This window comes from Antennarius striatus, chromosome 3 (assembly GCF_040054535.1).
Source record: "Antennarius striatus isolate MH-2024 chromosome 3, ASM4005453v1, whole genome shotgun sequence".
In the NCBI taxonomy this organism is placed as follows: Eukaryota; Metazoa; Chordata; class Actinopteri; order Lophiiformes; family Antennariidae; genus Antennarius; species Antennarius striatus.
In genome coordinates, this window is record NC_090778.1 from 16204127 (window position 1) to 16229067 (window position 24941).

At 39.3% G+C, this 24941-nt stretch overlaps 2 protein-coding genes across 7 annotated transcripts in view; one reads left to right on the forward strand and one right to left on the reverse strand.

Annotated features, from left to right (window-relative positions):
* The first annotated feature begins 46 nt into the window (after positions 1-46).
* fahd2a (fumarylacetoacetate hydrolase domain containing 2A) lies at positions 47-6249 on the forward strand. Of its 6 annotated transcripts, none has more exons than XM_068310618.1 (8): positions 47-193; positions 1130-1395; positions 2184-2400; positions 3486-3545; positions 3629-3791; positions 4845-4953; positions 5453-5540; positions 5994-6249. In XM_068310618.1, exons 2-8 carry the CDS (start codon positions 1130-1132, stop codon positions 6054-6056), a joined length of 966 nt encoding a protein of 321 aa, XP_068166719.1. In that variant the 5' UTR covers positions 47-193; the 3' UTR covers positions 6057-6249. The 6 variants fall into 6 exon arrangements, with proteins under 6 accessions (XP_068166719.1, XP_068166721.1, XP_068166718.1 ...); XM_068310620.1 differs by having other exon boundaries at positions 77-193; positions 1165-1395; XM_068310617.1 differs by lacking the exon at positions 47-193 and adding an exon at positions 199-339.
* Positions 6250-7415: 1166 nt separating this feature from the next.
* gpat2 (glycerol-3-phosphate acyltransferase 2, mitochondrial) overlaps positions 7416-24941 on the reverse strand; it is a 42276-nt gene continuing 24750 nt past the window's right edge. The window contains exons 9-22 of the mRNA XM_068310809.1: positions 23686-23865; positions 22617-22715; positions 21102-21184; positions 19342-19463; positions 19160-19230; positions 18742-18902; positions 18493-18596; positions 17955-18139; positions 17391-17468; positions 15041-15172; positions 10917-11037; positions 9919-9987; positions 9507-9562; positions 7416-7555 (exon numbers count right to left, since the gene is read on the reverse strand). Coding sequence (XP_068166910.1) covers positions 7439-7555; positions 9507-9562; positions 9919-9987; positions 10917-11037; positions 15041-15172; positions 17391-17468; positions 17955-18139; positions 18493-18596; positions 18742-18902; positions 19160-19230; positions 19342-19463; positions 21102-21184; positions 22617-22715; positions 23686-23865 — 1578 coding nt within the window. The 3' untranslated portion in view covers positions 7416-7438. The remainder of the gene's footprint in view (positions 7556-9506; positions 9563-9918; positions 9988-10916; positions 11038-15040; positions 15173-17390; positions 17469-17954; positions 18140-18492; positions 18597-18741; positions 18903-19159; positions 19231-19341; positions 19464-21101; positions 21185-22616; positions 22716-23685; positions 23866-24941) is intronic.

A 24941-nucleotide genomic window follows, 5' to 3' on the forward strand; every position in this document is an offset into this window, starting at 1 on the left:
ATATTGAAACGATTTCTTGGGATCTATAATATTTATTTCTCCTTATAATAGAATAAAATTAAGAATAGTCTCTGTCGCGAACCTCGGTGGAGAATATATATATACATTTATACTGTTGTGAAAGAAACTGACCATAAACTACAAACGCTTAGAGGAAATAGTCCGAAGCAGCCTCTTGTGTGCAGAAGCAGAGGTGAGTTGTAACCAGGGACTGTTCAAAGGGCATGAAACCTGTGAGCTACCGAGCTTTATAAGTAGATGTCCAGCAGCAGGACAGGAGTTCACGTCCTCACCAAACGTCCTTGATAAAAAGCAGCACAGCTACAGAGCTAGCTGCTGGTAGGTACGAGCTGCCCAGATCTGCAAGTCTTTGTATATCTTCTCGGTTATGATTTACCTGTGTTGTCGAGTGACTGCAGGTACCGATCACTGTTGGTCACAGAACTACCAACACAAGTTCGCAGCCTGCTTTGTGTAATGACTTTACTGTCGATGAGTAGTGCTTGTTTCTTATTTCATTTCATTTTGCTGTTGAAAACTGAGCAGATGGAGCATAGGTTATACAGTTTTCTGAAAAGACCTGGTCAGGTTTTGTTTTTTTTGTTTTTTTTAATATATCCCAGTGTTAGTATTGTTTAGCATTTTATTTACCACACCGGTTATGCATTTTGTGCAGACTGTGCAGAAAGCCCAATGCGGCACATGTCGTGCTTTTAGTTTGATCCCTGTCCCGATAAACTCATATAAACTCACATAAAAGTTTTATTAAACTCTTCAACTTGGCCATCTGTTACTTCAACTAACATTTTTTTTGGTATTCTGCAACATCCAAGTTATGTTCCACAGCATTTTGTCTTGAGTTTTTTTATGGTGGACTTTTTGCTGATACCCTGGTGGTGGCGCTATGGGTTCATCTGTGATAGCTGCTTCAACCACAAATTATTACATTAAAACTCGATCAAAAACCTTATTTTAAAGTCTAATTTTTGTTATTTCAAGATACGGTACTTTTTCCGACAACCTCTCTCCGCCTCTTCCTCCTCCTCATCTGACTGGAGAGATGACTCATGCATATCACTGTTTTATAGACAGCCGTGTTTCACCTGAATTTCATTCCGTCTTCCCTCAGATGAGACTTCTTCTGCGTTCCTTTTGCACCTTCAGGAGTTTATTCATTCAAAGGCAAACAACAAAACAACCGCGGCGAGGCCTGAGCGGTGCAGCCATGCGTCTTGTACAGTTTTGTCACCATGGTGATGGAGGGGTCACACGAGTGGGAGTGGAGCAAGGTGAGGGTCTTGGTGTGGTGGACTTGAAGGCCTTCGACCCCTCCATGCCTTCAACAATGAGGGGGTTACTGGAGCTGGGAGCTGCTGGTCTGGAGTGTGCACAGAGGTATGGAACACAGACACGTTCCCATAGCAGCCGTGTGACTGCATCAGGTCCGTCATCACTGTCCTCCTTCGTAAATCTTCTCAGTAAGTCATTTTCAAAGTGACGATCAGTTACTTAAACTGTCATGTATTTCCTATTAAAAACAACCCTTCCACTAAATTTAGTTTCATACTTATTGTCTTTTATATTATTATAATAATGACCTTTTCGAATTACTATCCTAAATCATCACTGCCTCGTCATACCCTTCTTTAATGGTTTTCATAAATAATGGCCCATCATTGAGGTTATGAGCTTTTTTAACATGATTTTTGCGTGCAAATTTCACAAACTCTCAAATCTCAACATTTTAATTTATTTAATCTTCAATTAAAACTGACCTTGTAGTTTTTGTCTTGTTTTTCTTAAAGGATCCTTTACATCTGACTAAAATCTCTTGTTGAAGATCCTCACCCCGTCTGAGGCTACAGGATAGTATAATTTCAAGGGTATTGCTCTGGCATAAGCCCTGATACATAGTAAATAATTGAACAGCAAAATGATTAAATAATTGATGTAGATTACCAGTTTTAAAATATTCACGTGAAGTCCTTAAAGTCATTATCAGCGAACCGATGAGTTTGTGGACAGCTGCTGGAAATGTTGTGATAATTAGGGTAAGAGTTCATTTTCATTGCCACAAATGTTTGACTGAAGGCGCATAAAAACTTTCTCATGGAACATCTTCTGCTGCCTACATCATCTCTTCAGACAAACGTTTGTGTTCTCTTCCTCCTCCTCTTCCTCAGAGCCCTGTCCTCTGGTCAGTGTGTGGTAGCGCGCTCCGACATCCAGCTGCTGTCTCCCATAACGGCCCCCGAGAAAGTGATCGGCGTCGGTTTGAACTACCGAGACCACTGCCTGGAGCAGAATGCCCCCATCCCCAAGGAACCAATCATCTTCAGCAAGTTCCCCAGTTCCATCACTGGTCCGTACGACGACATCCTTCTACCAGCAGAGAGCCAGGTGACGTGGAGATGAGAGGCATCTGTATAAAAACCATGAAACCAAGAAAAAATTCACAAATTTCCCCACTGTGGGACAATAAAGGTTTATTATTATTATTATTATTATTATTATTATCAAAAGGGATTTTTTTTAAAACATGATGTGGATTCTTTGAGACGTTTTGGGAGTTTGTCCACGGATCCAAGAGTAGAAACAAAAGCACTATCACCTTTATTTCAAACCTTGATTTCTTATGATCTACTTCTCCCAGCATTTTCTGTTGATGTAGCGGTTCTAATGTCACAATAAACATTTCAGAATTAGTCCAGCAAGTGACAGGACGCAAACGAGAACAGCTGAAACTGCTGTGATCCACATGGCAGAAAACTTTCAGAGATGAAGGTGTACCAGCAAGCTGTCAAGACATAGTGCAGTAAAAGCGAGAAGGACTTATTCCACATATTAAATATGAATTAGGAATCAGTGAGTGGACAATTTACCTTGGGAATAAAGATAACCCAAATGTTTCATCCAGTGTTTAATATCTTATTAGGAGAGTAGTGTAAATTTGAGGGATAGTGCATGAGAGTATTTCAGCGAATGAAAATGATTTTTTAATGATATAGAACAGGCATGGGGAAACTACAGCCAGTTAGGGTTTATAATCTGGCCCGCCAAACTATATCATTATAATTATATTTTAATTTTCTGTAATGGTTTTTATGTCATTTGCATTAGTACAAATGAACACTCCATCTGTTCCTCAGCTAACCCTGTCATATCTTTGAATTCTAATGGCCCAACGGTCAAAGTTTGCCCATCCCTGCTCTATTTCAGAAAGAGATACAGTCAATGTGTTGATTGTTCTCAGCTGGAGACCAAATTCCGTAGAAAAGCCACACAACACTTGATATTAATTTTCTACAGTTTGATTTTTCTAGTACTAGCATAGAAAGGAAAAAAAGGGAAAAAAAGAGTCAAACTGAAAGCAAATTGATTCCTTTTTAGATTTGTTTGGAATGTTCCAGTTGAACTTTGACCTGTTGGAGCTAGTGGGTATTTTTTAACCAGGGTATTGCTGCACTGACTTTTTTTGGCTGCAGGAGGTAGACTGGGAGGTGGAGCTGGCTTTTGTGATCGGAAAGAGAGGAAAACACATTAAGGTGAGCGTGGAAACATCACCTGGGAGTCGGATGCTCCTGTCAAACATCGACTAAAGCCCTGTTTTTCCTTGCCCACTGTTCAGGAGGAAGATGCTTTATCTTATGTAGCTGGGTTCACTGTGGCCAATGATGTCAGTGCACGTGACTGGCAGATGAAGCGCAATGGGAAGCAGTGGCTGCTGGGAAAAACGTTTGACAGCTTCTGTCCTCTGGGTCCAGCTTTAGTAACCATAGACGCTGTGACAGGTGAGAGGGAAGGAGGAGCAGATAGACAGCGAGACAGAAGACACTATTATTAGAGACAATCTGATGAATCATGCTTGTTATTTTGTTAGTCAACAGCATCAAGCTGCACTTCTCCGGGAAACGCTATTTCTGTAGCGGAAGAGAGCTGTAAAATAATAAAGTGAAAATAGAAGTCTGACTCACGAATGTGGATTATCTTCTGGCATCATCGCGGCCAATCCCATCCGGAATGCATCCAAACTCAGTTAACACAAAGAAAGAAATAACTGGAGATTTACATGTGAAAGTAAATCTATTTTAAAGACTTAAAGTAATGTCCACAAAATCTTATTTATGTATTTTAATTGATACAATGGGGTTCATCCAAGCACTGTAGAAGTTAATTACTTTAATAAGAAAACTTTGACACAACAATGATGTCAACATTTACTGTAGTGTTCATCTGAGCACATTTTGTAAGAAGTCTTTTCAAAATCGCTGATATTCCCTCAAAGAATGACATAAAATCTGTGAAATTTTTTTTTTTTTGTTATTATGCACATGAATGATTTTTCCCTTTTTTTGTAACTTTCTATGCTAGTAATGATCTTGTTTTACATCATATTTACATGATCTGATCAGGTAGAAAATTAACACAGGGATTAACCAATGACAACACAGGGCCACATAGAGACCAACAACCACACACACAAAGCCCGAGAACCCAGGGGAAAGCTGCCACACAGAAAGGTCCCACATCAGGTGGACTTGCGCCCTCAATATATATATGTATATATATATATATATATATATTTAAAAATTCATTCTTACTGTAGTTGACAGTAGTGTTTCAATGTTTGTTGATTGAAACCTGACAAAGAAACAATCTCCTCTTTCATCAGCTTCTCTTGTAGTTTAGCAACGTATCTTTTCAGTCCGAAACCGCATTCTAAAAATAATAGAACTCATGTTTGTGGTTGCATAGAAAACTGGTGCAGGTGTTAACAAGCAAGATGAAATATTTTAAATGTCTTCCAAGGCCTCTTTGATATGGAATTGCCATTCCCTCTCCAGATCCTCACCGCCTGGCAGTCAGCTGCCTGGTAAATGGAGAGGTGGTCCAGAGCAGCAACACCGATCAGATGATCTTCAAGACTCAGGCACTGGTCTCCTGGGTCTCAAAGTATGACCGCTCACTGAACTCTGTCTGCTCGTGATAAAGATGTCTCTCGTTTCAGGTTCACACAGATTTTCATAATATATACTTCTTGTCTGCATCAATAACTCCAGAGGGCAAAATTTCTATTTGAAATATTTTGCAACTGTCCAAGATTTATCCACAAATGAAACCACATGTGTAAAGATGGCCTCAGGTCCTCACTTAAAGTTGAAAATGGCACGTCTCTGATAACAATTATCTTCTCAAGTTCACACTGTCGCCCCAGAGCCCCCCAGCTATACAGAAGTCTTCTCTGATCTGAGATATAAAGGCTTCTCTTTCCCTACTTACTGCTGATGCCAGTCATTCTGGAATCGTGGAACATGACAGCACCTTTTCAGGAGCTTTGTATTGAGCAGAATAGTTTATTTGTAGTTACACACTAGCACAAGAAAAGTACTCCAGGGTAACTCGTCTTCCTGAATCCACACATGAGTACAAGCCTCTGTTTCCCTCCTGTCAGGTTTGTGACGTTGACTCCAGGCGATGTGTTCCTAACAGGCACGCCTCCAGGTGTGGGCGTCTTCAGAAAGCCCCCCATCTTTCTCAAGGTAACTTCATGAGCTTAGGTGAACATGAGCCATTGGAAGGTGTCGTCACTCCAACATAAATATTCCAAAAACTGTACAACAAATGCATCGGTGTATATGGTATCCTGTCCTTTGATGAACTTCGAGATTGGGGATTGTTTTTGATATACTATATGAATGTGAGCAGCTTTAACAGACACCTTAAATTAATATTTCCATGGACAAATTAACAATGTGTAGCAACAAGCTTTCATAAAGTATGGGTAATTTGTGTAAAAAACTAGGTGAAGCTAGTGTGTATAATTTACAAGATATTCATTGTACAAACAAATTATTACAGGTTATTGCAAGTTCTTCAATCTTGAGTTTTATTTCCCTTTTCAGATGTAACGGAATGGCTGCTGGCTAACTTATCTGTTTTATATCTGCATTGACGTAAAAGGATTACTTTTAATGAAGTGTTTTTCCTTTCAGAGAGGAGATGTGGTGCAGTGCCAAATAGAGCAACTGGGCTCTATAATTAACAAAGTGATCTAATCCAGGAGACAATCAGCTGGAAAAATACCAACAATACATGGAGGAATGTTGATTGTTGAATACACTGCACTTCTTAATTGTCTGCGACATGCATATGAATGACTTTTCCTGAGAAGATTGATTTTATACATGTAAAAATCATCCATATATGTAAAGAAAGGGTTTCATGATGTTTTACTCATGGCGCTCCAATAATAGAGACAGGAATTTGTTGAAATTTCATGATAAAGAATAATTTCATGATTCGTGATTATGCATCTCGTCCTCAGGTCCTTCTTCGTTGTCTAAAAATTCCATCAACAGCCACCCACTCATACGTAACATGCTTTTATTTTGAAGAAAATAGTTTGTTTTCCTCAGACATGAGAGAAATCCCTAAACCAAATCTTTTTCTGGACACGTTGAGTAATTTGGGATTTGGCTTATAAATCAAATGCCAACCCTAAAATTAACGACCACGTCTACAACCTCGGCTCCAGCTGCCACAAAAAAAAAAAAAATCACATGGGAACTTTTCATGAATGTGAAGATGGACTGTTCAACAAAATTATTCAAATAAGTTCATTTGCATCGTAAATGTCAAGTCACACACCCCTCCCCTCGACAGCATTGAGACGTTATTACTTTGCACAAGATGTGCCTGACGTATTAGAGACATACTGCAGCTGATTTTGTCCAGCTAATGCGTCAACCCGCCCATAAATCAAATTTCAAGGTTGTAACATCAAGTTATTCACACTGGTTGAGGGCAGTGTTGACTCAACTGAATTTGTAGTTGTGCTGCGTCATGTTATTAAGTCTTTCTAATATGTAGTTTACCATCACTGCTTTAAAAATGCTAGATAAACAACAACATGTAAGTGAAATGCGACCTCTGAACTGCTGGCCAGGTGTCATCTTTGTGTTTAGGTTGTAACTGGACGCCCTGATCAACACTAGGGGGCAGTAGAGTTTAACGGTCGCATGCTGGTGAACTGCTTTTGCTTTTGATTGAGTCAAAGGGGGCAAAAACCCATCTGTACTTACCCTGACTAGAAGTATTAATGGCTGTCAAAGAAATGCTCTATTCAGAGATGAACATCTATTTGTCTGCATCTCAGTTTCAGACAGTCCTGAGGTTTGAGAATGAAAGGATGATGAGCCACAAAGAAATGATAGCATCTTTATTTACCTCGCTCTTAACATTCAGAGTTCAAAAAGTCAGGGATGCTGATGAGTTACTGGAGAAATACAAACGTGCTTATCACCAGTAGGAACAGATTTATTGTTTTAACTTGTCAACCTGTGGAGAAACTAACTTCTCTGACATTAACATGCGAGTGAGGTCAAACTAAACAAAAAACGTGGTTACGTCCACGAGCTGCACTGCTGGCTTAAATACATTAATTAAACAGATATTTAGAAATGAAGTTGTGCAGTTTCTGCCTGTTTTCTGCCAACTGGAACAAAGGAGTGACACCCAGGAAGACGCCTCCGTTCTGACGCTCCTCTGAAAGGACCTGAAGTGAACACACACAAGAGAAGAGAAACGCAGCACTTGTCAGGACATTCGCAAAGCACCAAACTTTTTATTCAGTAATCTTCCTCTGAACATTGTCAGTGCTAAGCTTTTATCTTTAGTGGGTTTTTTTTTTTTTACAAGGCCAGACAAAACACAAAACACTGAAGTAATAACATAGATAAAAAGATTGCTCAAAACAAAACACTTCAAAAATGAAGGAAAAAAAAAAAAAAGCAATGAATGTTACATAAATAACTATTCACTGAGCAAGGTCTGGAGTAATGAGATGAAATGAACGAGCCAGACTTCAGACGCCGTCTTTACTTTTGTTTTTAAGCCTCAGGAAGAGGAGAAACGTATTCCCCCTTTGATTTGACCTGCAGATCTTTAACTTCAGGCCACTTTGACATCGTGAAGAATGAACAGTCAAATCCCGAAGACAAGCACGATAACGAACTCCGGCTGATAGACTTGATAAGAAAGTTAGTACATTCCCTGTGAGATCTCTGCACATATGTGGGTCAACGATGCCCTATTTTTGTAAAGGCTACAGGTCCCAGCTCAGTGATAGATCAGACTGATGAGTGAAGACACTGTCTCCTTTATTGAATTGAGAGTCTGAGTGGTAAATTGTGAGAGGAGGGAATTCAATTCATACAAGGTGCTGTATTTCTCCATTTTTCTGCCTAGAATAGGTACGCTGACGATGGTGCCATTCATCCAGATTTTGCTTCTCCTCTTAATCCTTTTTTGCTGTGGTTTGCAGAGTCAATGTGGGTGAAGATAATGGATGCTCATATTCCTCTCTGCAAGATAAGCCATTTGTTGACTTCCACTGTTTAAAAAAGAAATCCTATTCACTCTAAAATTGCTGCAGTTTCCTGATCCATCAAAATATATTTAAGTCAAAATAAATCAGGTTTTCTTCAATTTCTTTCTTTATGTCTGGTCACCTCACAAGCCAAAGAGAGTAAAATATGTCCACTGAATCCTAATAATGAAGTCCCCTTATTTACCCCGCACCCCAAACCCTAATTATCGTTGGTGTCATGTGGAACATGTACTTCAAACAACAGCCCAATGGTTTGCACTTATTTTTTGCCAGCTACTAAATGATGAATGCACCACAAAAGGTCACTTCAGAGCAGTTATTTTTCCCTCACATTTGCTGGGCAGTTTCTTAACATGCAGTCAATTAATAACAAACAGTGCTGCTAAATCACATATTTCTATTTCTGAGGTCAGTGAGGATTGTGATACAAAGACATGATTGTTCTATGAATGAACATTCATTACTACTGAAACACAGTCTCTTAGCTTTTAATATACGCAGCATTTGTACATTTAAGGACAACTGCCTAACGTGAAAAATAATAATGTGCCCATGACTCAGATTCTCTACTTTATGTAATGGATTCTTCCTCGGTACATTAAGTCTTCCAAGAAGTTCCTTGACAATCGGATCAGCAGTTTTTCAATAATCCTGCTGACAAACAAACCAACAAATTGAAGCAAACAAATAATATTTACATGGATACTTGTTAAGTGTGTATAGACACAATAATACTTAAAGGTGGATAATGACTATAAAAAAACGAACCCTTCTTCAGCAAGGTTAAGAGAAAAAGGGCTGCCAATGACAGTTTTCTGCATTCTAACTTTAAATACTGTAATTGTGTGTAATAATGTGTCTTCAAGCCTTCAGTCAGCTCAGAGTCTCTCTTGTTGCATAAAGACCAGCTGTTTTCGAGTGAAGCTGAAGAATCTAGAATACAACATCTGAAATATTATTGATGTGGAAACATGTTAATGTTAAACGTGAATGTTGTTAGAGTTACGCAATGTGTAAGCTTTGAGTCTCGACTGTCTGGCTTTGAATTGTAGGTTTGATAGACAGACAGACAGACAGACAGACAGACAGACAGACAGACAGACAGACTCTCACTCACCCCCAGGTCTATCAGAGTTCTCACTGCTGTGCGGGCAGCCTCCTCTGAGCAGCTCTCTGTGAAATGCGGTACAAAGGCACACATGAATCAAATGAACAGGTTTCCAATAAAGAAGAACTCGGGCGAGCCAACAGAACAAAGCCTTCACTCCTTGACATGAAGGGAATTTTACGTTATTATTGCAGGGCCTCATTTGGGTACTTTCTGATTGTCTTGTGTTTTTGTGTCACTAATAAGAAGAGCACTTGTGATGAGAGCACAGTCGCTGTTCTGTTTCCTCTCTTGTCTTGCATGACTTTAATAGCACAAACCAAATCAGTGTGAACAGACAAGGTAGCAAGCTTCTGAAGACTGGAATTTGGAGGTGTGTTTGTAGATGTTTGGGGCGAAGAGCAGGCATGCTGGGGCTCACCATAGTGCTGCTTTTTCTTGTTTGCTGTGTCATACAGATAGGAACGAATCTGAGCCACAAACTCTGTTTCTGCAGGAGGGAAGATGTGAAAATTGGGTCAATTATTCCACTCAAAGCAAAGCAAGGCCAGTCTGCTCAGCTTTCATGGTTCAGTGACATCCTATCATACCGTATATTTATGGCTGCTGGGCGGCTCAGCAGGCCAGTGTAGAGGGCTTAGAGTGAAGCATAAATACCACAAACATGTAGAACACTATCAGCTTGAATTCATGAGCTAATGTTGATATCATCACATCTAAAAATAACAGATTTAAATGTGTCCCTGGCCCATATTCCAGTTGTTAATTGTCAATTTCCTGCTACAGTATCACTCATGATCGTCCTTCTATTTTAAACAGTTCTTTTTATTGTGGATTAGCTTTGTTATTCATTTATTCATTCATTTACACATTTTGTGTATTTCTTATCCTTTGGAGCAACAAAAGCATTATGTGTAATGATCAGCATTAAAAGCTGAACCGCTGAGCTTTCTGTGCCTTTCATATGTGAGCCTGAGTCACTAAAATGAGGAGGAGTTACATTAGAACAGAAGCTCTAGATTTCACTTGGAGCCCCATTGGGGGGGGGGGGGGACCAAGAAGCAGAACCAGAAGTCTCATAAAGAGTATCGTTGAGGACAAGAAACAATCAGCTAATAAAGAAGAGGAAGATGCTGAGAGGGAGGTTGGTTTCCCATCAATGGATAGAAATGTCCTTGGTTATGATCATGTTGATGATACAAAGTCCACTTTAGAGCTGTTTTTTTTCAGGACAGTGCTGGACACAAACTGAAGCATTAAATGAACAGATCGGACATGAATTTTTTGAAGAATATGCAATAATTCTATTAAAAACAAAAATGTCATAATATTGAGAAAAACCTGTACACCTTGAAACACACACACACACACACACACACACACACACACACACACACACACACACACACACACACACACCTGGAAGAGGTGCGTGTAGACGGTCCAGCACATCAGTGGTCCAGCACAGCGCCCTCAGATGGCCAGCTAGCATACTGCAGAGGAAGAAGAGCATGTCTGGACACTCCTTTGGTTGGTTGATCTGGGGAGACACACAGACCCACAATGTCAGACTGGGTCAAATAGCAAGAAGCACGGTGGGAGAGCAGGAATGAAAGACACTGTCAGTGTCATCTATTGGATGAAGCAAATGAATGCAAAATACCAATACGGACAATAATATAGCCTATGTTATTTTATTTAATAAAATTATTCACTGTATATTTAAGATAAGAGAAGGACGCAGTCCCTCTGACTCCTCGATTTGATAATCCCATGAGCAACTCCATGATTTAAACTCACTGAATCAGGCACCTTGAATTCTTTGTTCTCAAAACAGAGCTGTCATATAGTAGAAGTTACACAACACTATGTGGTTAATAACATGTGAAGAACCAAACATTACATCCGTATGTGACTGTCGACCATCTCTTTCTGAAACCATGAATGATGGTCAGGTCCATTTGGAACCGGCCTGCTGGATTTGTCTCAATTCAGCCGCAACAGAATTTCTGAGCTGAGGCATTTGTCTTAGTTAATGAGATTGGCTTAGATTTGGGAATAAAAATTCATCCCAAATACTGGAGGAGTTTGAATGCAGGGCGCTGTATGATTTTGTCAAGTTTTTCTACCAAAAGAAACAGAAAATGATTTAATTAAGGACATGTCTTTGCGCATGTAGCACGGTCATAAAGGACATCATAAAGGTTGTATAAAGGGCATCCGCTTAAAATGGGCTTATGCAGACATTGCATTTTTATGTTTGTATTTTCAGTTGGAACCAAAAAATCTGAAATTCACCCTGATCTTAGTTCTTATTTCCACCGGTCTGCTGTCCATCCATGTGACTCTCAGCTCAGTCCCCCCCCCCCAGTAATAATTTCTTTGCTGCAGTTCAGTCATGTGTCTTGATTTATGCAGGTTTCTCTGAACAGCTGATGATGAGATACATCTGCAGCTGCCAAACATTCAAGGTGGCTCTAATCTGAGTTGTTGTTAATTGATGATTTCTGAGGCAGGTAACTCTATTGAACTTACCCTTTGAAGCAAAGTCTTGGTCTTCTTAAGTCTTTGAAACTTTAGCAAGTCTTTCCCGAGATGACCCTCAAATGCATTACGAATACAATAAATCCCAGTAATTAACTTTTGACAAAGCACATCTATTAATTGAAAAGCATTTCAAGTGACTTCTTATTAAAGCTGGTTAAGATAATACCAATAGTGTTCAAAGCCATCATGAAGGTACATGTGGCTGCTCTGAAAAACATAAAATATCTCTCAGAAGGAGGGGGGGCCGAAGCCGCAGGGTCATCAAGGTCGGGTGAGAAGGGATAGACAAGGGGGGCCTGGCACGCACTGTGGATGCACTGTGGGACACTTTGTGGGGGTCCTTAGTGTCAGTTTACAGCTAGGTACATCCAAGTGTTTCTGCTTCTGATCATACATCATCTACACCCAATGCTTCTTTCTTCTCTCATGTCCCTATGCTTCCTTTTATTCTAGGTTCTTCTGTTTCCTGTTGTTATAATTATGTAACAGTATGTAAATAATGTAATTTATATGTCTTTTGGCTGTGCCATTTCTCACTGTCATTGTTATGTGTATTTATTGTATCCCTTGTGAGCAGATGTCACCTGAATTTCCCTTGGGATCATTAAAGTATCTATCTATCTATCTATCTATCTATCTATCTATCTATCTATCTATCTATCTATCTATCTATCTATCTATCTATCTATCTATCTATCTATCTATCTATCTATCTATCTATCTATCTATCTATCTATCTATCTATCTATCTATCTATATTAAACAAAATTTATTTTTACAACATAATTCCATGGGCCTTATTTCATAATTTTGGTGTCTTTACTAGTATTTCTATAACACAGAAAATAGATTTAAAATAAACCCAAAACTATGACCATATGAAGTTAATTTACCCAGAAAGGGCATAAATTGAGAATGTAGAGTGTATGGAGGTGTTTGTAGTCCTCATTCAGTAACATGGACAGGAGTGAATATCATTTAAATAAAGGACTCACTGAATACAGTAATCCTCGTTACTCGTGGAAAATACGTTCCAGGACCACCCGTGAAAAACAAAATACTGCAATATAGCGACAAACTATTTATTTTATTATTTACTAACTATGCATTTTATTATTTATTTTTATGACACACAGATGCTGTCATCCAACAGCACGAGTGTACTGTATCACGTGACTACCTACTAAAAATCTGCAATGTAGTGAAGCCGTGCATCTGAAGCGTGAATACACGAGGGATTACGTATCATCCATTAAATAAAGGACTCCCTCCCTCAGTGGGTAAACTTTAAGTCAGAAAGGATTCTGTACCAGTGGGAAGGTGTCAGTGTCTTCACTGGGATAATCAACTTACTAGTTCCACAGGCAGACAAGAACTTAACTTCATAGTTTACTGTAGGTGGTTACAGTATTTCTTTCACATTCTAATGAAAATCTGTTGTAAATAATGGTTAAATTTGGGGGCGGCAGTGGCTCAGTGGTAGAGTGGGCGGTAGAGCGGGTTGTCCAATGATTCCCGCTCCCGCCCAAAAACACCCGGAGTGTGAGCTGACGGTGGGAGGTGTCAGCTCACCTCTGGAGCACTGCCGAGGCGCCCGTGAACAAGGTGCCGTCCCCCCCTACACGCTGCTCATTTTGGATGCACCAAGCTGGAGCTGCCCGCCACTCTACCTCCCATTGCATGCATACAGGCCCCTTGTGTGTGATTGTGTGTTTGGGGCCTGTACACACTAACATATATGCATGTCTGAACTACTAACACTGGAGTGTGCCACTAATTTCCCCTAGGGGATCATTCAAATAAATAAATAAATAAATAAATATATATATATATACATATATAAATCCTAAGTAAATAAGGAGTGTAACAGTTGGCTGAGTGCTCTGTTCTGTTGAAATGCTCACATTGTTTACCCTTTGATTTTGTGCTTCCTGTGTGTGAAGACTTGTACATTTAGGCCCAACAGCTGTCCTAGAATCTGTGGAGAGGCCTGTTGCATCCCTAATTAAGTAATGTGTGAGTAAATGTGATAAGAGGTTGTTCTCTTTTGATAATAACACTGATAGGGCTTTGAGATATTATTTTATGGATTTTAACTGAAGGAGTAGTAGTTGGTAGGCTTAGGTGTTTTACACAGAAAAGCTGCCTGCTCATTGTTCATAAGGATGTTTACTGATTTTTGAGATGGAAGGTTTGGACTCAAAGTCACTTTGTAAAGTTTGTGATTAATGTGCATACACTTTGAGCACAGGCTGTTCGTTGCCTTTGAAAGCTGGATGCCTTGTCGTGTGGAAAAGCGACAGAGTTATGATAATAAGGCCTCTTTTAAAACTGACACATTGAGCTAATTTCCATTCAATTTACGTGACTCAATCTTGCCGGTGATTTTGCAATGGATATTTAATTCTTTTTATGTGGTGTTTCAGGTACTTTGTACATGCCCTTTAAGCAGTAACCTCCAGATGTTGAGTTGTCGGTTGTACCAGTAAAGCATATTTTTTAATCAAATAAAGAATAGTTTATTGGCACTAAAGAGGATGAAGAACGGGAAGGCAGTCGGTCCTGATGACATTTCTGTGGAGGTATGGAAGCATCTGGGAGAGGTGTCTGTGGAGTTTTGACCAGATTGTTTAACAGAATTCTAGTGAGTAAGAAGAAGCTTAAGATGCCAGCCATGATGTACAGATTAGAAACAGGGCTGCTGAAAAGAAGACAGGAAATCAAGCTGAAGGTGGTAGAAACGAAGATGTTGAGGTTATCTAGGAGTGACCAGGTTGGATAGGATCAGAAATTAGTTCATCAGAGAAACAGCCAAGGTGAGATATTTTGGAGACAAACTTAGAGAGAGCAGACTTCAATGGTTTGGACACATCCAGAGGAGAGATAGCATGTTGGTAAAAGGGTATTGAGATGGAGGGCAAGAGGAAGACCAAAGAGAAGTTTGATGGATGTAGTGTGGAAGACATGAGGGCAGTTAGTGTTAGAGAGGAAAGTACCTTGTAGGAATGGAGATCCTGCTCTTCACAGTCACATTCACAGTCAGATTCACTGTAAGGGTCGTCAGAAGTTGTCCAGATCAGATCGACTTCCTTCTTCCAGAAATCACAGATGGGAGCACTTCTTGTCATCTACATAGGATGGGGGGGAAGAACAGACAGCCACAACCCTCATACTTTAATGTTAAAGTGTTTGAATCTTATGGGCATTTTAATTGTTTAATGTACGAGTTTCATTACAAGTTGAAAGAACAAGTCTGATATTTAATTCCATGTATAATGTAAACATCAAAAAAAGAAAAATCATTTTCTTTCTTAATTCTGATAATGGGAAAGTGCACCATGTTCATCTGTCAGACAACAGATGGTGGCACCTTTTTTGTTGTGAACCAGGCGACCAAAAGAAGAAACTGAAGCTGAGCTACAGATTCAAGTATTAACTGTTTGCACAATATCATGTTATTTTGCTATTTTTGTTGTTTGTTATTTCATAAAATGTTATTATAAATACACCAATATTCAGGTAGTCTTCAACATACAAACACAATTGGTTGAGTATCACTTGTGATTCACACGATTGTTTTGAATTCCGATTAGTTTACGGTAATATTTCACTCCTTATAATGTAATCCCTGAGGAGGAGGAGAAGAAAACACTTCAGGGAACTCTCGATTAGTTCTTGAAGTGCTTCAAACAAGAGCAAGAGTCAGCTGTTCATGTTGAAAAACCATATTATAGCAGGAAGCTCATCTTTAGAGTGGAACAAGAGAAGAAGGAGGAGGGGGAATTATTGTCGGTCAGAGTCAGAGTTGTCATCAGAGAGATGGTCACCACTACCACTATCTTCACCAGCCTTTGTTTTAATATCCATGATAAACAGTGAAGTATCCGAGGCACAAAGCTTGACGCTCTAAGATGCTCGGAGACAACTGTGGCTGTGTTGTGTTGCTTCGTAAGTTGAACTTAAGTTGAACGTTCGTAAGTTGAGGACTACCTGTAAATCAATTATAGGTAGGGTAATAGTTAAGTACGTGGAGATTAATAGCAAATAATGACATATGTCAAATGTATTTAAAATTACATGTCTACAATTTCCACCATTTAAGTAATTTATCAATGAAAAGAGCAGGAATTGGTTCAGTTACTTGTTTGGTGTCTCATCGGGTGCACCCTCATCAAAAGCTGCTATTTCTTCCTGCCAGATAAAACTGACTGCAATGAGGCACACCAGTGTGAAAGAGGGTAGACACCCTCCCTGACAGTGAAGGCTGCCTAAACTGCCTGTCATTCAAAACCTCTTCTCACGAGGAGCAGTTCTGTCTCTTGAGCTCCCCGTGACTGAGCTTAAGTGTTCACTGACCCATGCAACACCTCAGTTACCAGGTGTTTAGTTTGCTGTAGGAAGTAGAAATACTGTGACGGCTAGCGTAACTGAGTGGTAACACTCAACCTGGGGGAGCAACACCACACCAAGTAACAATGTTTAACTACGTAAACACTATCTTATCTGGATTGGCTCCTGCCAATGTGGAGTCCTGCTGTCACAGAAGTGAAGAGAAATATTTCATCCACACTCAAAGATGCTGGCCCTGTGGGCCTGGCCTGTGACCAACTCAATCTAAAAACCAATAGACTCCTTCCAGGTCTGACTGAGACTGTCCAGAGTTCTAGTTCACTCTCAAGAGGTCCCTTTATGAGAGGAAATGGTCGGTTTTGAGAAATCGCACCCAGGCTAACAAGAAATTCCTTTTCAATGTCCTGTTTTGTTACAGGACATAATGAACACCATCAACGTGTATTCAGACCTACCATTATACCATTAGATCAGATGGAGGAAGAGAGTATGTTTTTTTTTAAAAATGGGCGGTGTACAGGAGCAAACCTTTATAGGGAGGAGGGTTTCCACCCTCCCTGACGTTGACATGCTTAGTTCTAGTCAATCCTGGCTGGCAGAATGTGTAATAGGCACTCTCGATGAGGTCCCACCTAAGGGGTTTCCAATGTGACACACTTACTAATGCTACTCAGAGAACTGGGGTGATGGAAATAACAAAGTTGTATACTGCTGGAAAAATTATCTGAAGCCATCATTTCAGAGACAATGTTTTTCTTTGTATATTTTTTTTTAGTATTGTTTAGCATGTTTTGTATGAAGTAATAAAATCAGAAGCAAACACAATAATAAGTCAGTATCAAAAGTTGAAGTCTGCTTCTTAAAAAGATTTGTAAATAAAATATAGTTAAGATCATTCAGATTTTTGAATAATTTAATGCCCTTCAGGCAACACATTTTTCAAAACAACGCAGCATTAAATTATGTAACATTAAAATAAATGTGAATTTGTCTTACCTCTTCCATAATCAGGATACCACAAGTGACCAGACTATCAACTGCATTCAGAGCAAAACTCTGAGAGGACTGACAGGGCTGGAGAGAGACAGGGAGGGAGAGGGAGGCTGACTGATGAACCAAGGTTAGAAGCACAAACAGTTTCAGCCCATCAACGATCTAAGGAGCTTGCTGACAGAGAGCAGTGGGTCTGTAGTATTATTGTAGCACAGATCAAAAGACACGAATGAGAGACAGTCAGCAGGAAGATGAGAGCAGGACTGACATTTTTTGGGAAAGAATGGGGTGAGAAACGTACCTGCCAGTTGAAGAGAAAAGAGAGCAACAGGTGATATGAAAGGTGAAGGGAACCAGGAAAAGGAAAAGGTTTTCTGACTCAGATCGGGAGATTTAAAACTCAGTCTGATAAAGCACATACATACACAGCCACACACAGTTTGAAACCTCTAACTGCCAGAGATAGAGGCACCAGAGCAGGATGAATGGCTGTTCAGCTCCATTAAACATCCGTTGAGTGAGACACACTGGATTGTGTGTGTGAGTGTGTTATTAATTCTAACTCACTGGCATGAAGCCTGGTGGCAGGAGATGGGTGAGCTGCAGGGCTATCTCTGTCAGCTTTGACTGACAGAGCACCACATCAAAGTCCAGGTGACCTTTCGCTTCTTCCCAGTCCACACCGCCGCTCCTTATCCTGCTGCTGATGCCACTACTGGCCACATCACACAGCATGGCTAACACAGCACATGCTAAGAGCAAAAAACACACATGTACCGTAGCATCACAGGTTAATTCAGCAACATGATACAAAGATCAACAAAATAAAAAGATAGCAAACGCTGAATGAAACAAATCAGCTTCATGTATAGCATCCTGATATTGCTCAAGACTTGTAGTGTCTTAAATACTCAGAATATTAAGCACTTTTAAACTTTAAAACTCCCATGTTTCAAAGAAAATTTCTATATTGACATGCCAACAGTCAAAGTGCCGGCCAAGGCCTCCCACGAAAAATAAGATGCAAATAGAGCACACGATCCTAGGATGATGTAAGAAAAAACTTTATCAGCAACACAAAATACACACTTGCAAACTTACTCACCACCAACAGCTTCCAAAATAAAAGTGTGTGTAACAATGTGGGCCTGGTGGGAGAGGTGAAGGGTGGCAGCAAGAGATGGACGGGGCACAATAACAGGATCTTTCCTATGATAAAAAAAATTGAACAAAAGAAAGAAGGGTAGTAATGGAGGCAGTGGTTTCATTGAAAAAAAAATTAGATTAGGTACATAGTTTGTGTGTATAGAGATAATATTTGTTCTGTTCTTCTTTGACCAGAGAGGAAACTAACTTAGACAGGGCTGCAGCGATGATAAGATGTGGGGCGAGCAGAGAGAGAGAATAGTGGACAATCTCCACTAAAGTTCCTCCAAATCCAACATCTCTATTCCTGAACAAGACTTTCTCTGTGAGCCAGGCCACATCACGACACAGGACCAACGCCCTCACGCCCTACCGGGGAGAAGGATAAAGAAGTCTTGTTCCAAAATCAGGCATGTGCATTAACCATCTGGTGACGTTAGTAGAGGTATGACTCAGAAACTCAGTCACGCTCTAACACACAAGCACAGAAGCACAGAAACCAATTCTGTTAATGAGACTTTTGAAGTACTGCTTGGTCCTTGTAGGGGCAGGGGCAAATTTTAACATGCACAGAGCCAAGGGGAAATGTTTAACCAAATCCAGAAACACAGAGGTGGTGCACTTACTTTATGGTGTTTGTACAGCAAAAGACTGGACACCAGACTGGTGGACATCACTGCCATGGTGGAGGTTGCAGCTAAAAACACAGAACACAAATTCCCACATACAAACCTGAGATAATGATGGCTATTTGTATATCAATGAAAAAATATTATCATTAAGCAGGAGTAGATAATCCTAAACTTACAGTACATGAGGTGAAGGATGAGTCTGAGGTCTCTCTCTGGCTCAGTTGCCTCTCTATGTTCAGATGTACAATGAGACGGAAGGAGCCACAGCATCCTCCTCTGACCAAACACACTGTCAGGTCTTTAGAGAAATTGTGAAAAGAGGAAGAATGTCAGTTTAATTATTACTGAGTAATACTGGGAGATGGACCAACCACCGTTTCTGTTAAAGAGTTGCAGGTGATGAACTACGCCCCCAAATCCTCAGGACCAAATTAACTCAAGTCCTTACAAAATATAAGGAGATTTGTGTGTGGTAGATTATTTCTTTATTGTAACAATTCATCTTGGTAATAAATCTTCTAGCATCGGAAAGCCAGTTTATTTGCTTTTTAAATGGTGCCTCATTTATAAGGAATATTCATTTGTGGGATGACCAGCAGAGCCGAGTACATGGGTTGACCCAATGGATCATCTTCACCAATCAAACATAAAAGTACTAGCATGGAAAAACCATGACCTGCTCAACTCTATCATTTATTGAGCATAACAAAGACTTTTGTCATGTTGCTCTTCACTGAAAGAATTTCAAATAGATGAAACCTGTCATGATCCACCCAGTGAGAAGAGGAAGATCAAGCAATTGTAGCATTCGTTAAAAAAAAGCCACATGGATCTTCTCACCTCAACTATGAGTAGGACTGAAATCATCAAGACTACCCCCTCCAAGAAGCCAGTAGGTTTAAAGATTCACTGTTATTCAGCTGAGCATTAACAGAACAAATCGTGTAAATTAAGGTTGATTTATTCTAGCTGAATTAAAGTAATGTCTTAATTTAATGATAGCTAACAGAAATTTTCACTTGCTATTAACTCACTCAATCATAAAAATATGTATCTGCAGTAAAGCCTTGATGTCATTAAGGATGAATTTACACCAAATGTCTGAGAATGAACTGCATATGTGTCCAGGATTGAGGCATTTTAGGTGCCTTGAACTTAAAAAAAGTATGTGTGCAACACATTTTATAAACTTATCCGAGACTATGCTGGACTGATAGGCATGTGTCATTTGTGTGTTAGGATTAGGGTTAGGATTAGGGTAACTGCAAATGTGAAACACAAAAGTAAGCCTCACTACAGTGACAATGTTCATTCCAAATGACATTAATCAAAGTATTTGTTTTCGTCATGGCCGGCCTCACCTTTACTGAATTTCTAATAAATGAGAACAAAGAGAGACTCAAAAGCTGAAACTTTGAGTGGAACAAACAACATGTGGAAACATGGCAGAAGCACAGTGAGGTAAATACCAAAGTAGGATAATCATGTAGATAATCTCAAAAAACTAAAACTGCATACATGCTGACAACAATCAATGCAAAATATCTCACATTACCTCTTTTCATTTTCCACTTCCCCATCTCGTTCACTCATGCTGTGTTTTTTCTGCCTCCTGCTTTGCTGATAATGACTGAAGAATTAAATATATGAAGGAAAGCTACTTTGTTTGTCAGAAGCCAAGCAGAGATTGAGTGGGGATGTTATTTTCTTTCTGTTATTGTTTTCACTGACAGAATGTTGATGGTAATTGGACCAAGTCAAAGAAGATGAAATACATCAGAGCCCGCATCAAATCTGTGCCAGATTCTAGGTTCAAGCAAAGCTTATCTTCAAAGTTTAACAAAAATGCACCGTTAAACACAATCCCAACATGTGTGCGTTTCATTCACATATATGCGCTGAAATGTACAGGTATGTAAACAGTTCATTTAATTACCTGTTGTTTAGGATAACAGGTAGTAATAGGTCCTGTAGAGGGAGCCATTCATCTTCATTGCACCTCCTTGACTCACACATCTCCTATACACAAATAAATATAAACAAACAAACTATAAATATGGATGAAAACATGCACTTTCCAAGAGCTGTAAAACTTTATATCTAAATAATTCCATAATGATGATGATGATGGCATAATCAGCAAAGAGAATTAAATGAAAATTCCATTAAGATGTTTTATTTACCGGTACTCTATTTCTATTATCACATCATAGTAACATAATGCTAGTAGGATATTAGTGGATAAAATACGCTCCACACGAGGAAGCAGATTCAAACTCATTAAAAAAACAACAACTTTCCAACAGCATATGCTGGCAAAACCAAACCATTCCTGAATATTTCAGTGATATGCATGGAGAACATTTTGAAGGATAAATGGACCTACGGCAAGCTATCAATAGGGCAGATCACTGAAAGTCATAGAGCCTTGATATTCAATCCTTTTCGTTTTGGATTAACATGCAGCTAACAAGCTAACAACTGACCCTCTACAATTTCTTACTCCCTTGTCAGTATTGTGTACAGAAGACTACATGCATTTTTTGAAGTTGGTACAACGTCATTGTGATTTATGAGAATTATTCTTTACCTTCACAATGGATCCAAAATTTAAAAAGTAGTAGTTACAATTTGATGAAAGGGACAGGACAATGGACAAGAGAATTTCTAACTGCATAACATTACAGTGTTTTCCGCACTATAAAAGCCTTTAATTTTCTCAAAAGCTGACTGTGCGCCTTATAATCCAGTGCGCCTTATATATTTAAAAAAAAATTTTTTTTAGAATAGGCAGAAGAGTCGTGAATAAAATCCCTTTAGTGCTGCTCAATCTAGTGGATGCATAACGCAAGCACAGCCACTACAATAGTTTTTTAATCAATATGCCTTATAAGCTGGGTACCCTATTCTGGTGAAAACACATTTCAGGTGGCACAGTGGTGCAGTGAGTAGCGCTGTCGCTTCACAGCAAGAAGGTTCCTGGTTCGAGTCTGTGTGGAGTACGTATGTTCTCCCCATGTCTGCGTGGGTTCTTTGGCTTCCTCCCACCTCCAAAAACATGCACTTTAGGTATTGAACTTAAAAATCTTAAATTGTCTGTAAGTGTGAGTGGTTGTTTGTCTTTGATGTGGCTCCGCAATACTCCACTCTTGCTCGTAGTCGCTGTGATATGCTCCAGCAACACCCGAGACTTGCAAAGCGGAATAACGGCTGTGGATGAGACATTCACGGTTGTCTCATGGTAGTATTTTTTTTTAAAGAAAACCTAAAAATCAACAAAATTAGGCAATCGGATATACAGTATAAATTACTTGGTTGAACATATGCTTAAATTATTATATTAATTAATATATTCTGTGACTGTGTGTAAAATGGAAACAGTGAAATCCAACATGCTTAAGAACAAATTCAGTAAATGATAAGCAGAACAATAAAGATTTCTGCTATCCACCTTGAGAGAAAAGGGCTGAGCGAAGTGGATCCTCACACCTCCTCCTGGTGTCATCCAAAGAGAAGACCATACCCACTGTAATACAGATCTCAAACCAACCTGTAAGAGAATGTAAAATTCATACAGTGAAACAGTCATCATAATAATGAAAATGAGCTATGTACAGGGAATAACTACCAGTACGAAAGCTGTCTTTTATACATATTGTACATATGATATTATACTGTATATCCTATATTTATCCTATTATGGCAATTTACCATCGGCAACCCCGACTTTCCAATACTGAAGTGCAGGCAACAGATGCCAAAAGTATTATTATCACTGCTGCTTTGAAAAATTAAAATATTAAACTCAACTAATCAATGAATTCTGGCCAGTGGAATGGACACTAATTGCACCTGCATTAGAGTGTCAATGCCATTCTTATTTTTTCTGTGATCTCTAAGTGGGTGTAGAGATTTCTTTTAGAGATGAACATCTAACACACTTTGGTCCTTTAGAAGTATAAATCACAACAATATATTATATATATATATTTTATAAAGTAATCCCTCGTTTGTACACGCATGTTATTGGTTGATGGCATCCGTGCGTGCGCTGCGTTCCTAGAGTCACGGAATGCAGCGCATTTCCGTGTATCAAAGACACAATCTTAAAATAGTTTGTTGTTTGTTGTTATCACGGGTGGTCCTGGAACACATTAACAGCGAGTGACGAGAGATTACTGCATATTTAGATTTTACAAGGTCATGAATTTATGAATATAAATTGCAGCAATTTGCTGCTGAGGGTTTGATTCTGTCTCACCTTCTGCTCTACATGATGACTGCGTAAACAAGGAGTGGAAATCAACAGACCATTCTACAATTACTTCTTGTGGTAAATATACCAGTAATCCACAGGTGTTTAATTTAACTCATGTGATATCTTGGTTCCTTCCTATTGGCCCTATGGGTTGGCACTTAACACACTGCACAAACAGCAGCTGCTCAAACAATATCTATTTTTTCATGTTCATATTATGTAATTCTTGAGAGTACCTGTAAATGTGGTTTTACATATTCACCTGTATGTTGGTCTTGGGCACACAGTCATAGGAGATTCCCACAGGGACCAGACTGACATCGGGGACAGATCCCTCCTTGATGAGCTGTCTAATGCGAGCGAGCCACTCGCCACCTTGGCCAGTCTCCACTGACAAACCAACACTGATTGCCTCGCCTTCACGTAGCAGTTCAGAAACCAGCTGAGGTTGGAAGTAAGAGGGAAGCAATAAATGACAGACACAAACGTCTTAAAAGTCTTTGCAGTAAAGGTGTTAACACAATCCTGTCATGTGTTTCTTAAATATAAAAAACAAAATCAGATATAAACGGATCTTGGAGAGAATATAAAGAATTGGGGAAACCAAGTTTAGGGCAGCAGAGGGATGAAAATTCAAAATGCATGAAGTAGGCAGGATAAAGAACAGAAACAACAGCAAAAAAACTGAAGGACACTTGATCACATTCAGAGACACTTCCCTTGCCTTGGGTACTGTTTTCTGCTTACAGACAAAGAAAACTCAATAACCCTTGAGCAGCAACTAAGCAGGCCTACACTCAAACAATAAAGGTCTATTAACAATGAAATATATCCAATAAACCCTGCTTTTTCATGATCAGCCAATATACTTAGTTATATGAAGAGCACTGCATCCCTCATACACAACCTATGTAGGTTCCACTCTGGTCGTGTCAGATATTTAATTGAGCTGTATGGTGTTATATTGATCTTAATATAATTATTTCATCCAAATGAAATACATGTCAAGTAAAACAGGGATCCCATCCCAGAAAATTAGGAGAGGAAAGGTATGATAGATAATGAGAGAAAAACAGGCTACAAACGTCTAAAATATTTATTATGAACATAGAAACAACTAACTACCATCCTTCTAGATTCCCTGCCATCCCATCTCCTTATTGTTTTTTTAGTCCAGCTTTTCTCTATAGCAAAACGAAGTCCCCTCAGTAAAACCTGCATTCCAAAAAAGGTAAGACCTTATGATAAACATCACTAATACCAGAATTTAGAAATATAATTTCCAAATCCTTTTTACACAAAATAGTGAAATGGAATTTGTATGTTTCTTGAGATATATGACTGTTGTTGTCTGAATGGCAGCATTTGTCCTTCCAAAAACCACTTTTACCTTTTAGGTAAATGCCTTCAAGACTAAGAACATTACTGATGCCATGGGAACTAACCCCCCCCCCCCAAGCTGTTATAGCTGTTATGAAGTTTGGCCAAGAAAAGATATATACTGTTCTTTCCCTCTTC

Bases quoted from the DNA above. Each gene is read 5' to 3' on its own strand.
- fahd2a (XM_068310618.1), top strand. From the start codon at position 1,130: ATGAGACTTCTTCTGCGTTCCTTTTGCACCTTCAGGAGTTTATTCATT. The intron at 4,954-5,452 runs GTATGACCGCTC...CCCTCCTGTCAG, and splicing joins CTGGTCTCCTGGGTCTCAAA to GTTTGTGACGTTGACTCCAG. The intron at 5,541-5,993 runs GTAACTTCATGA...TTTTCCTTTCAG, and splicing joins AGCCCCCCATCTTTCTCAAG to AGAGGAGATGTGGTGCAGTG.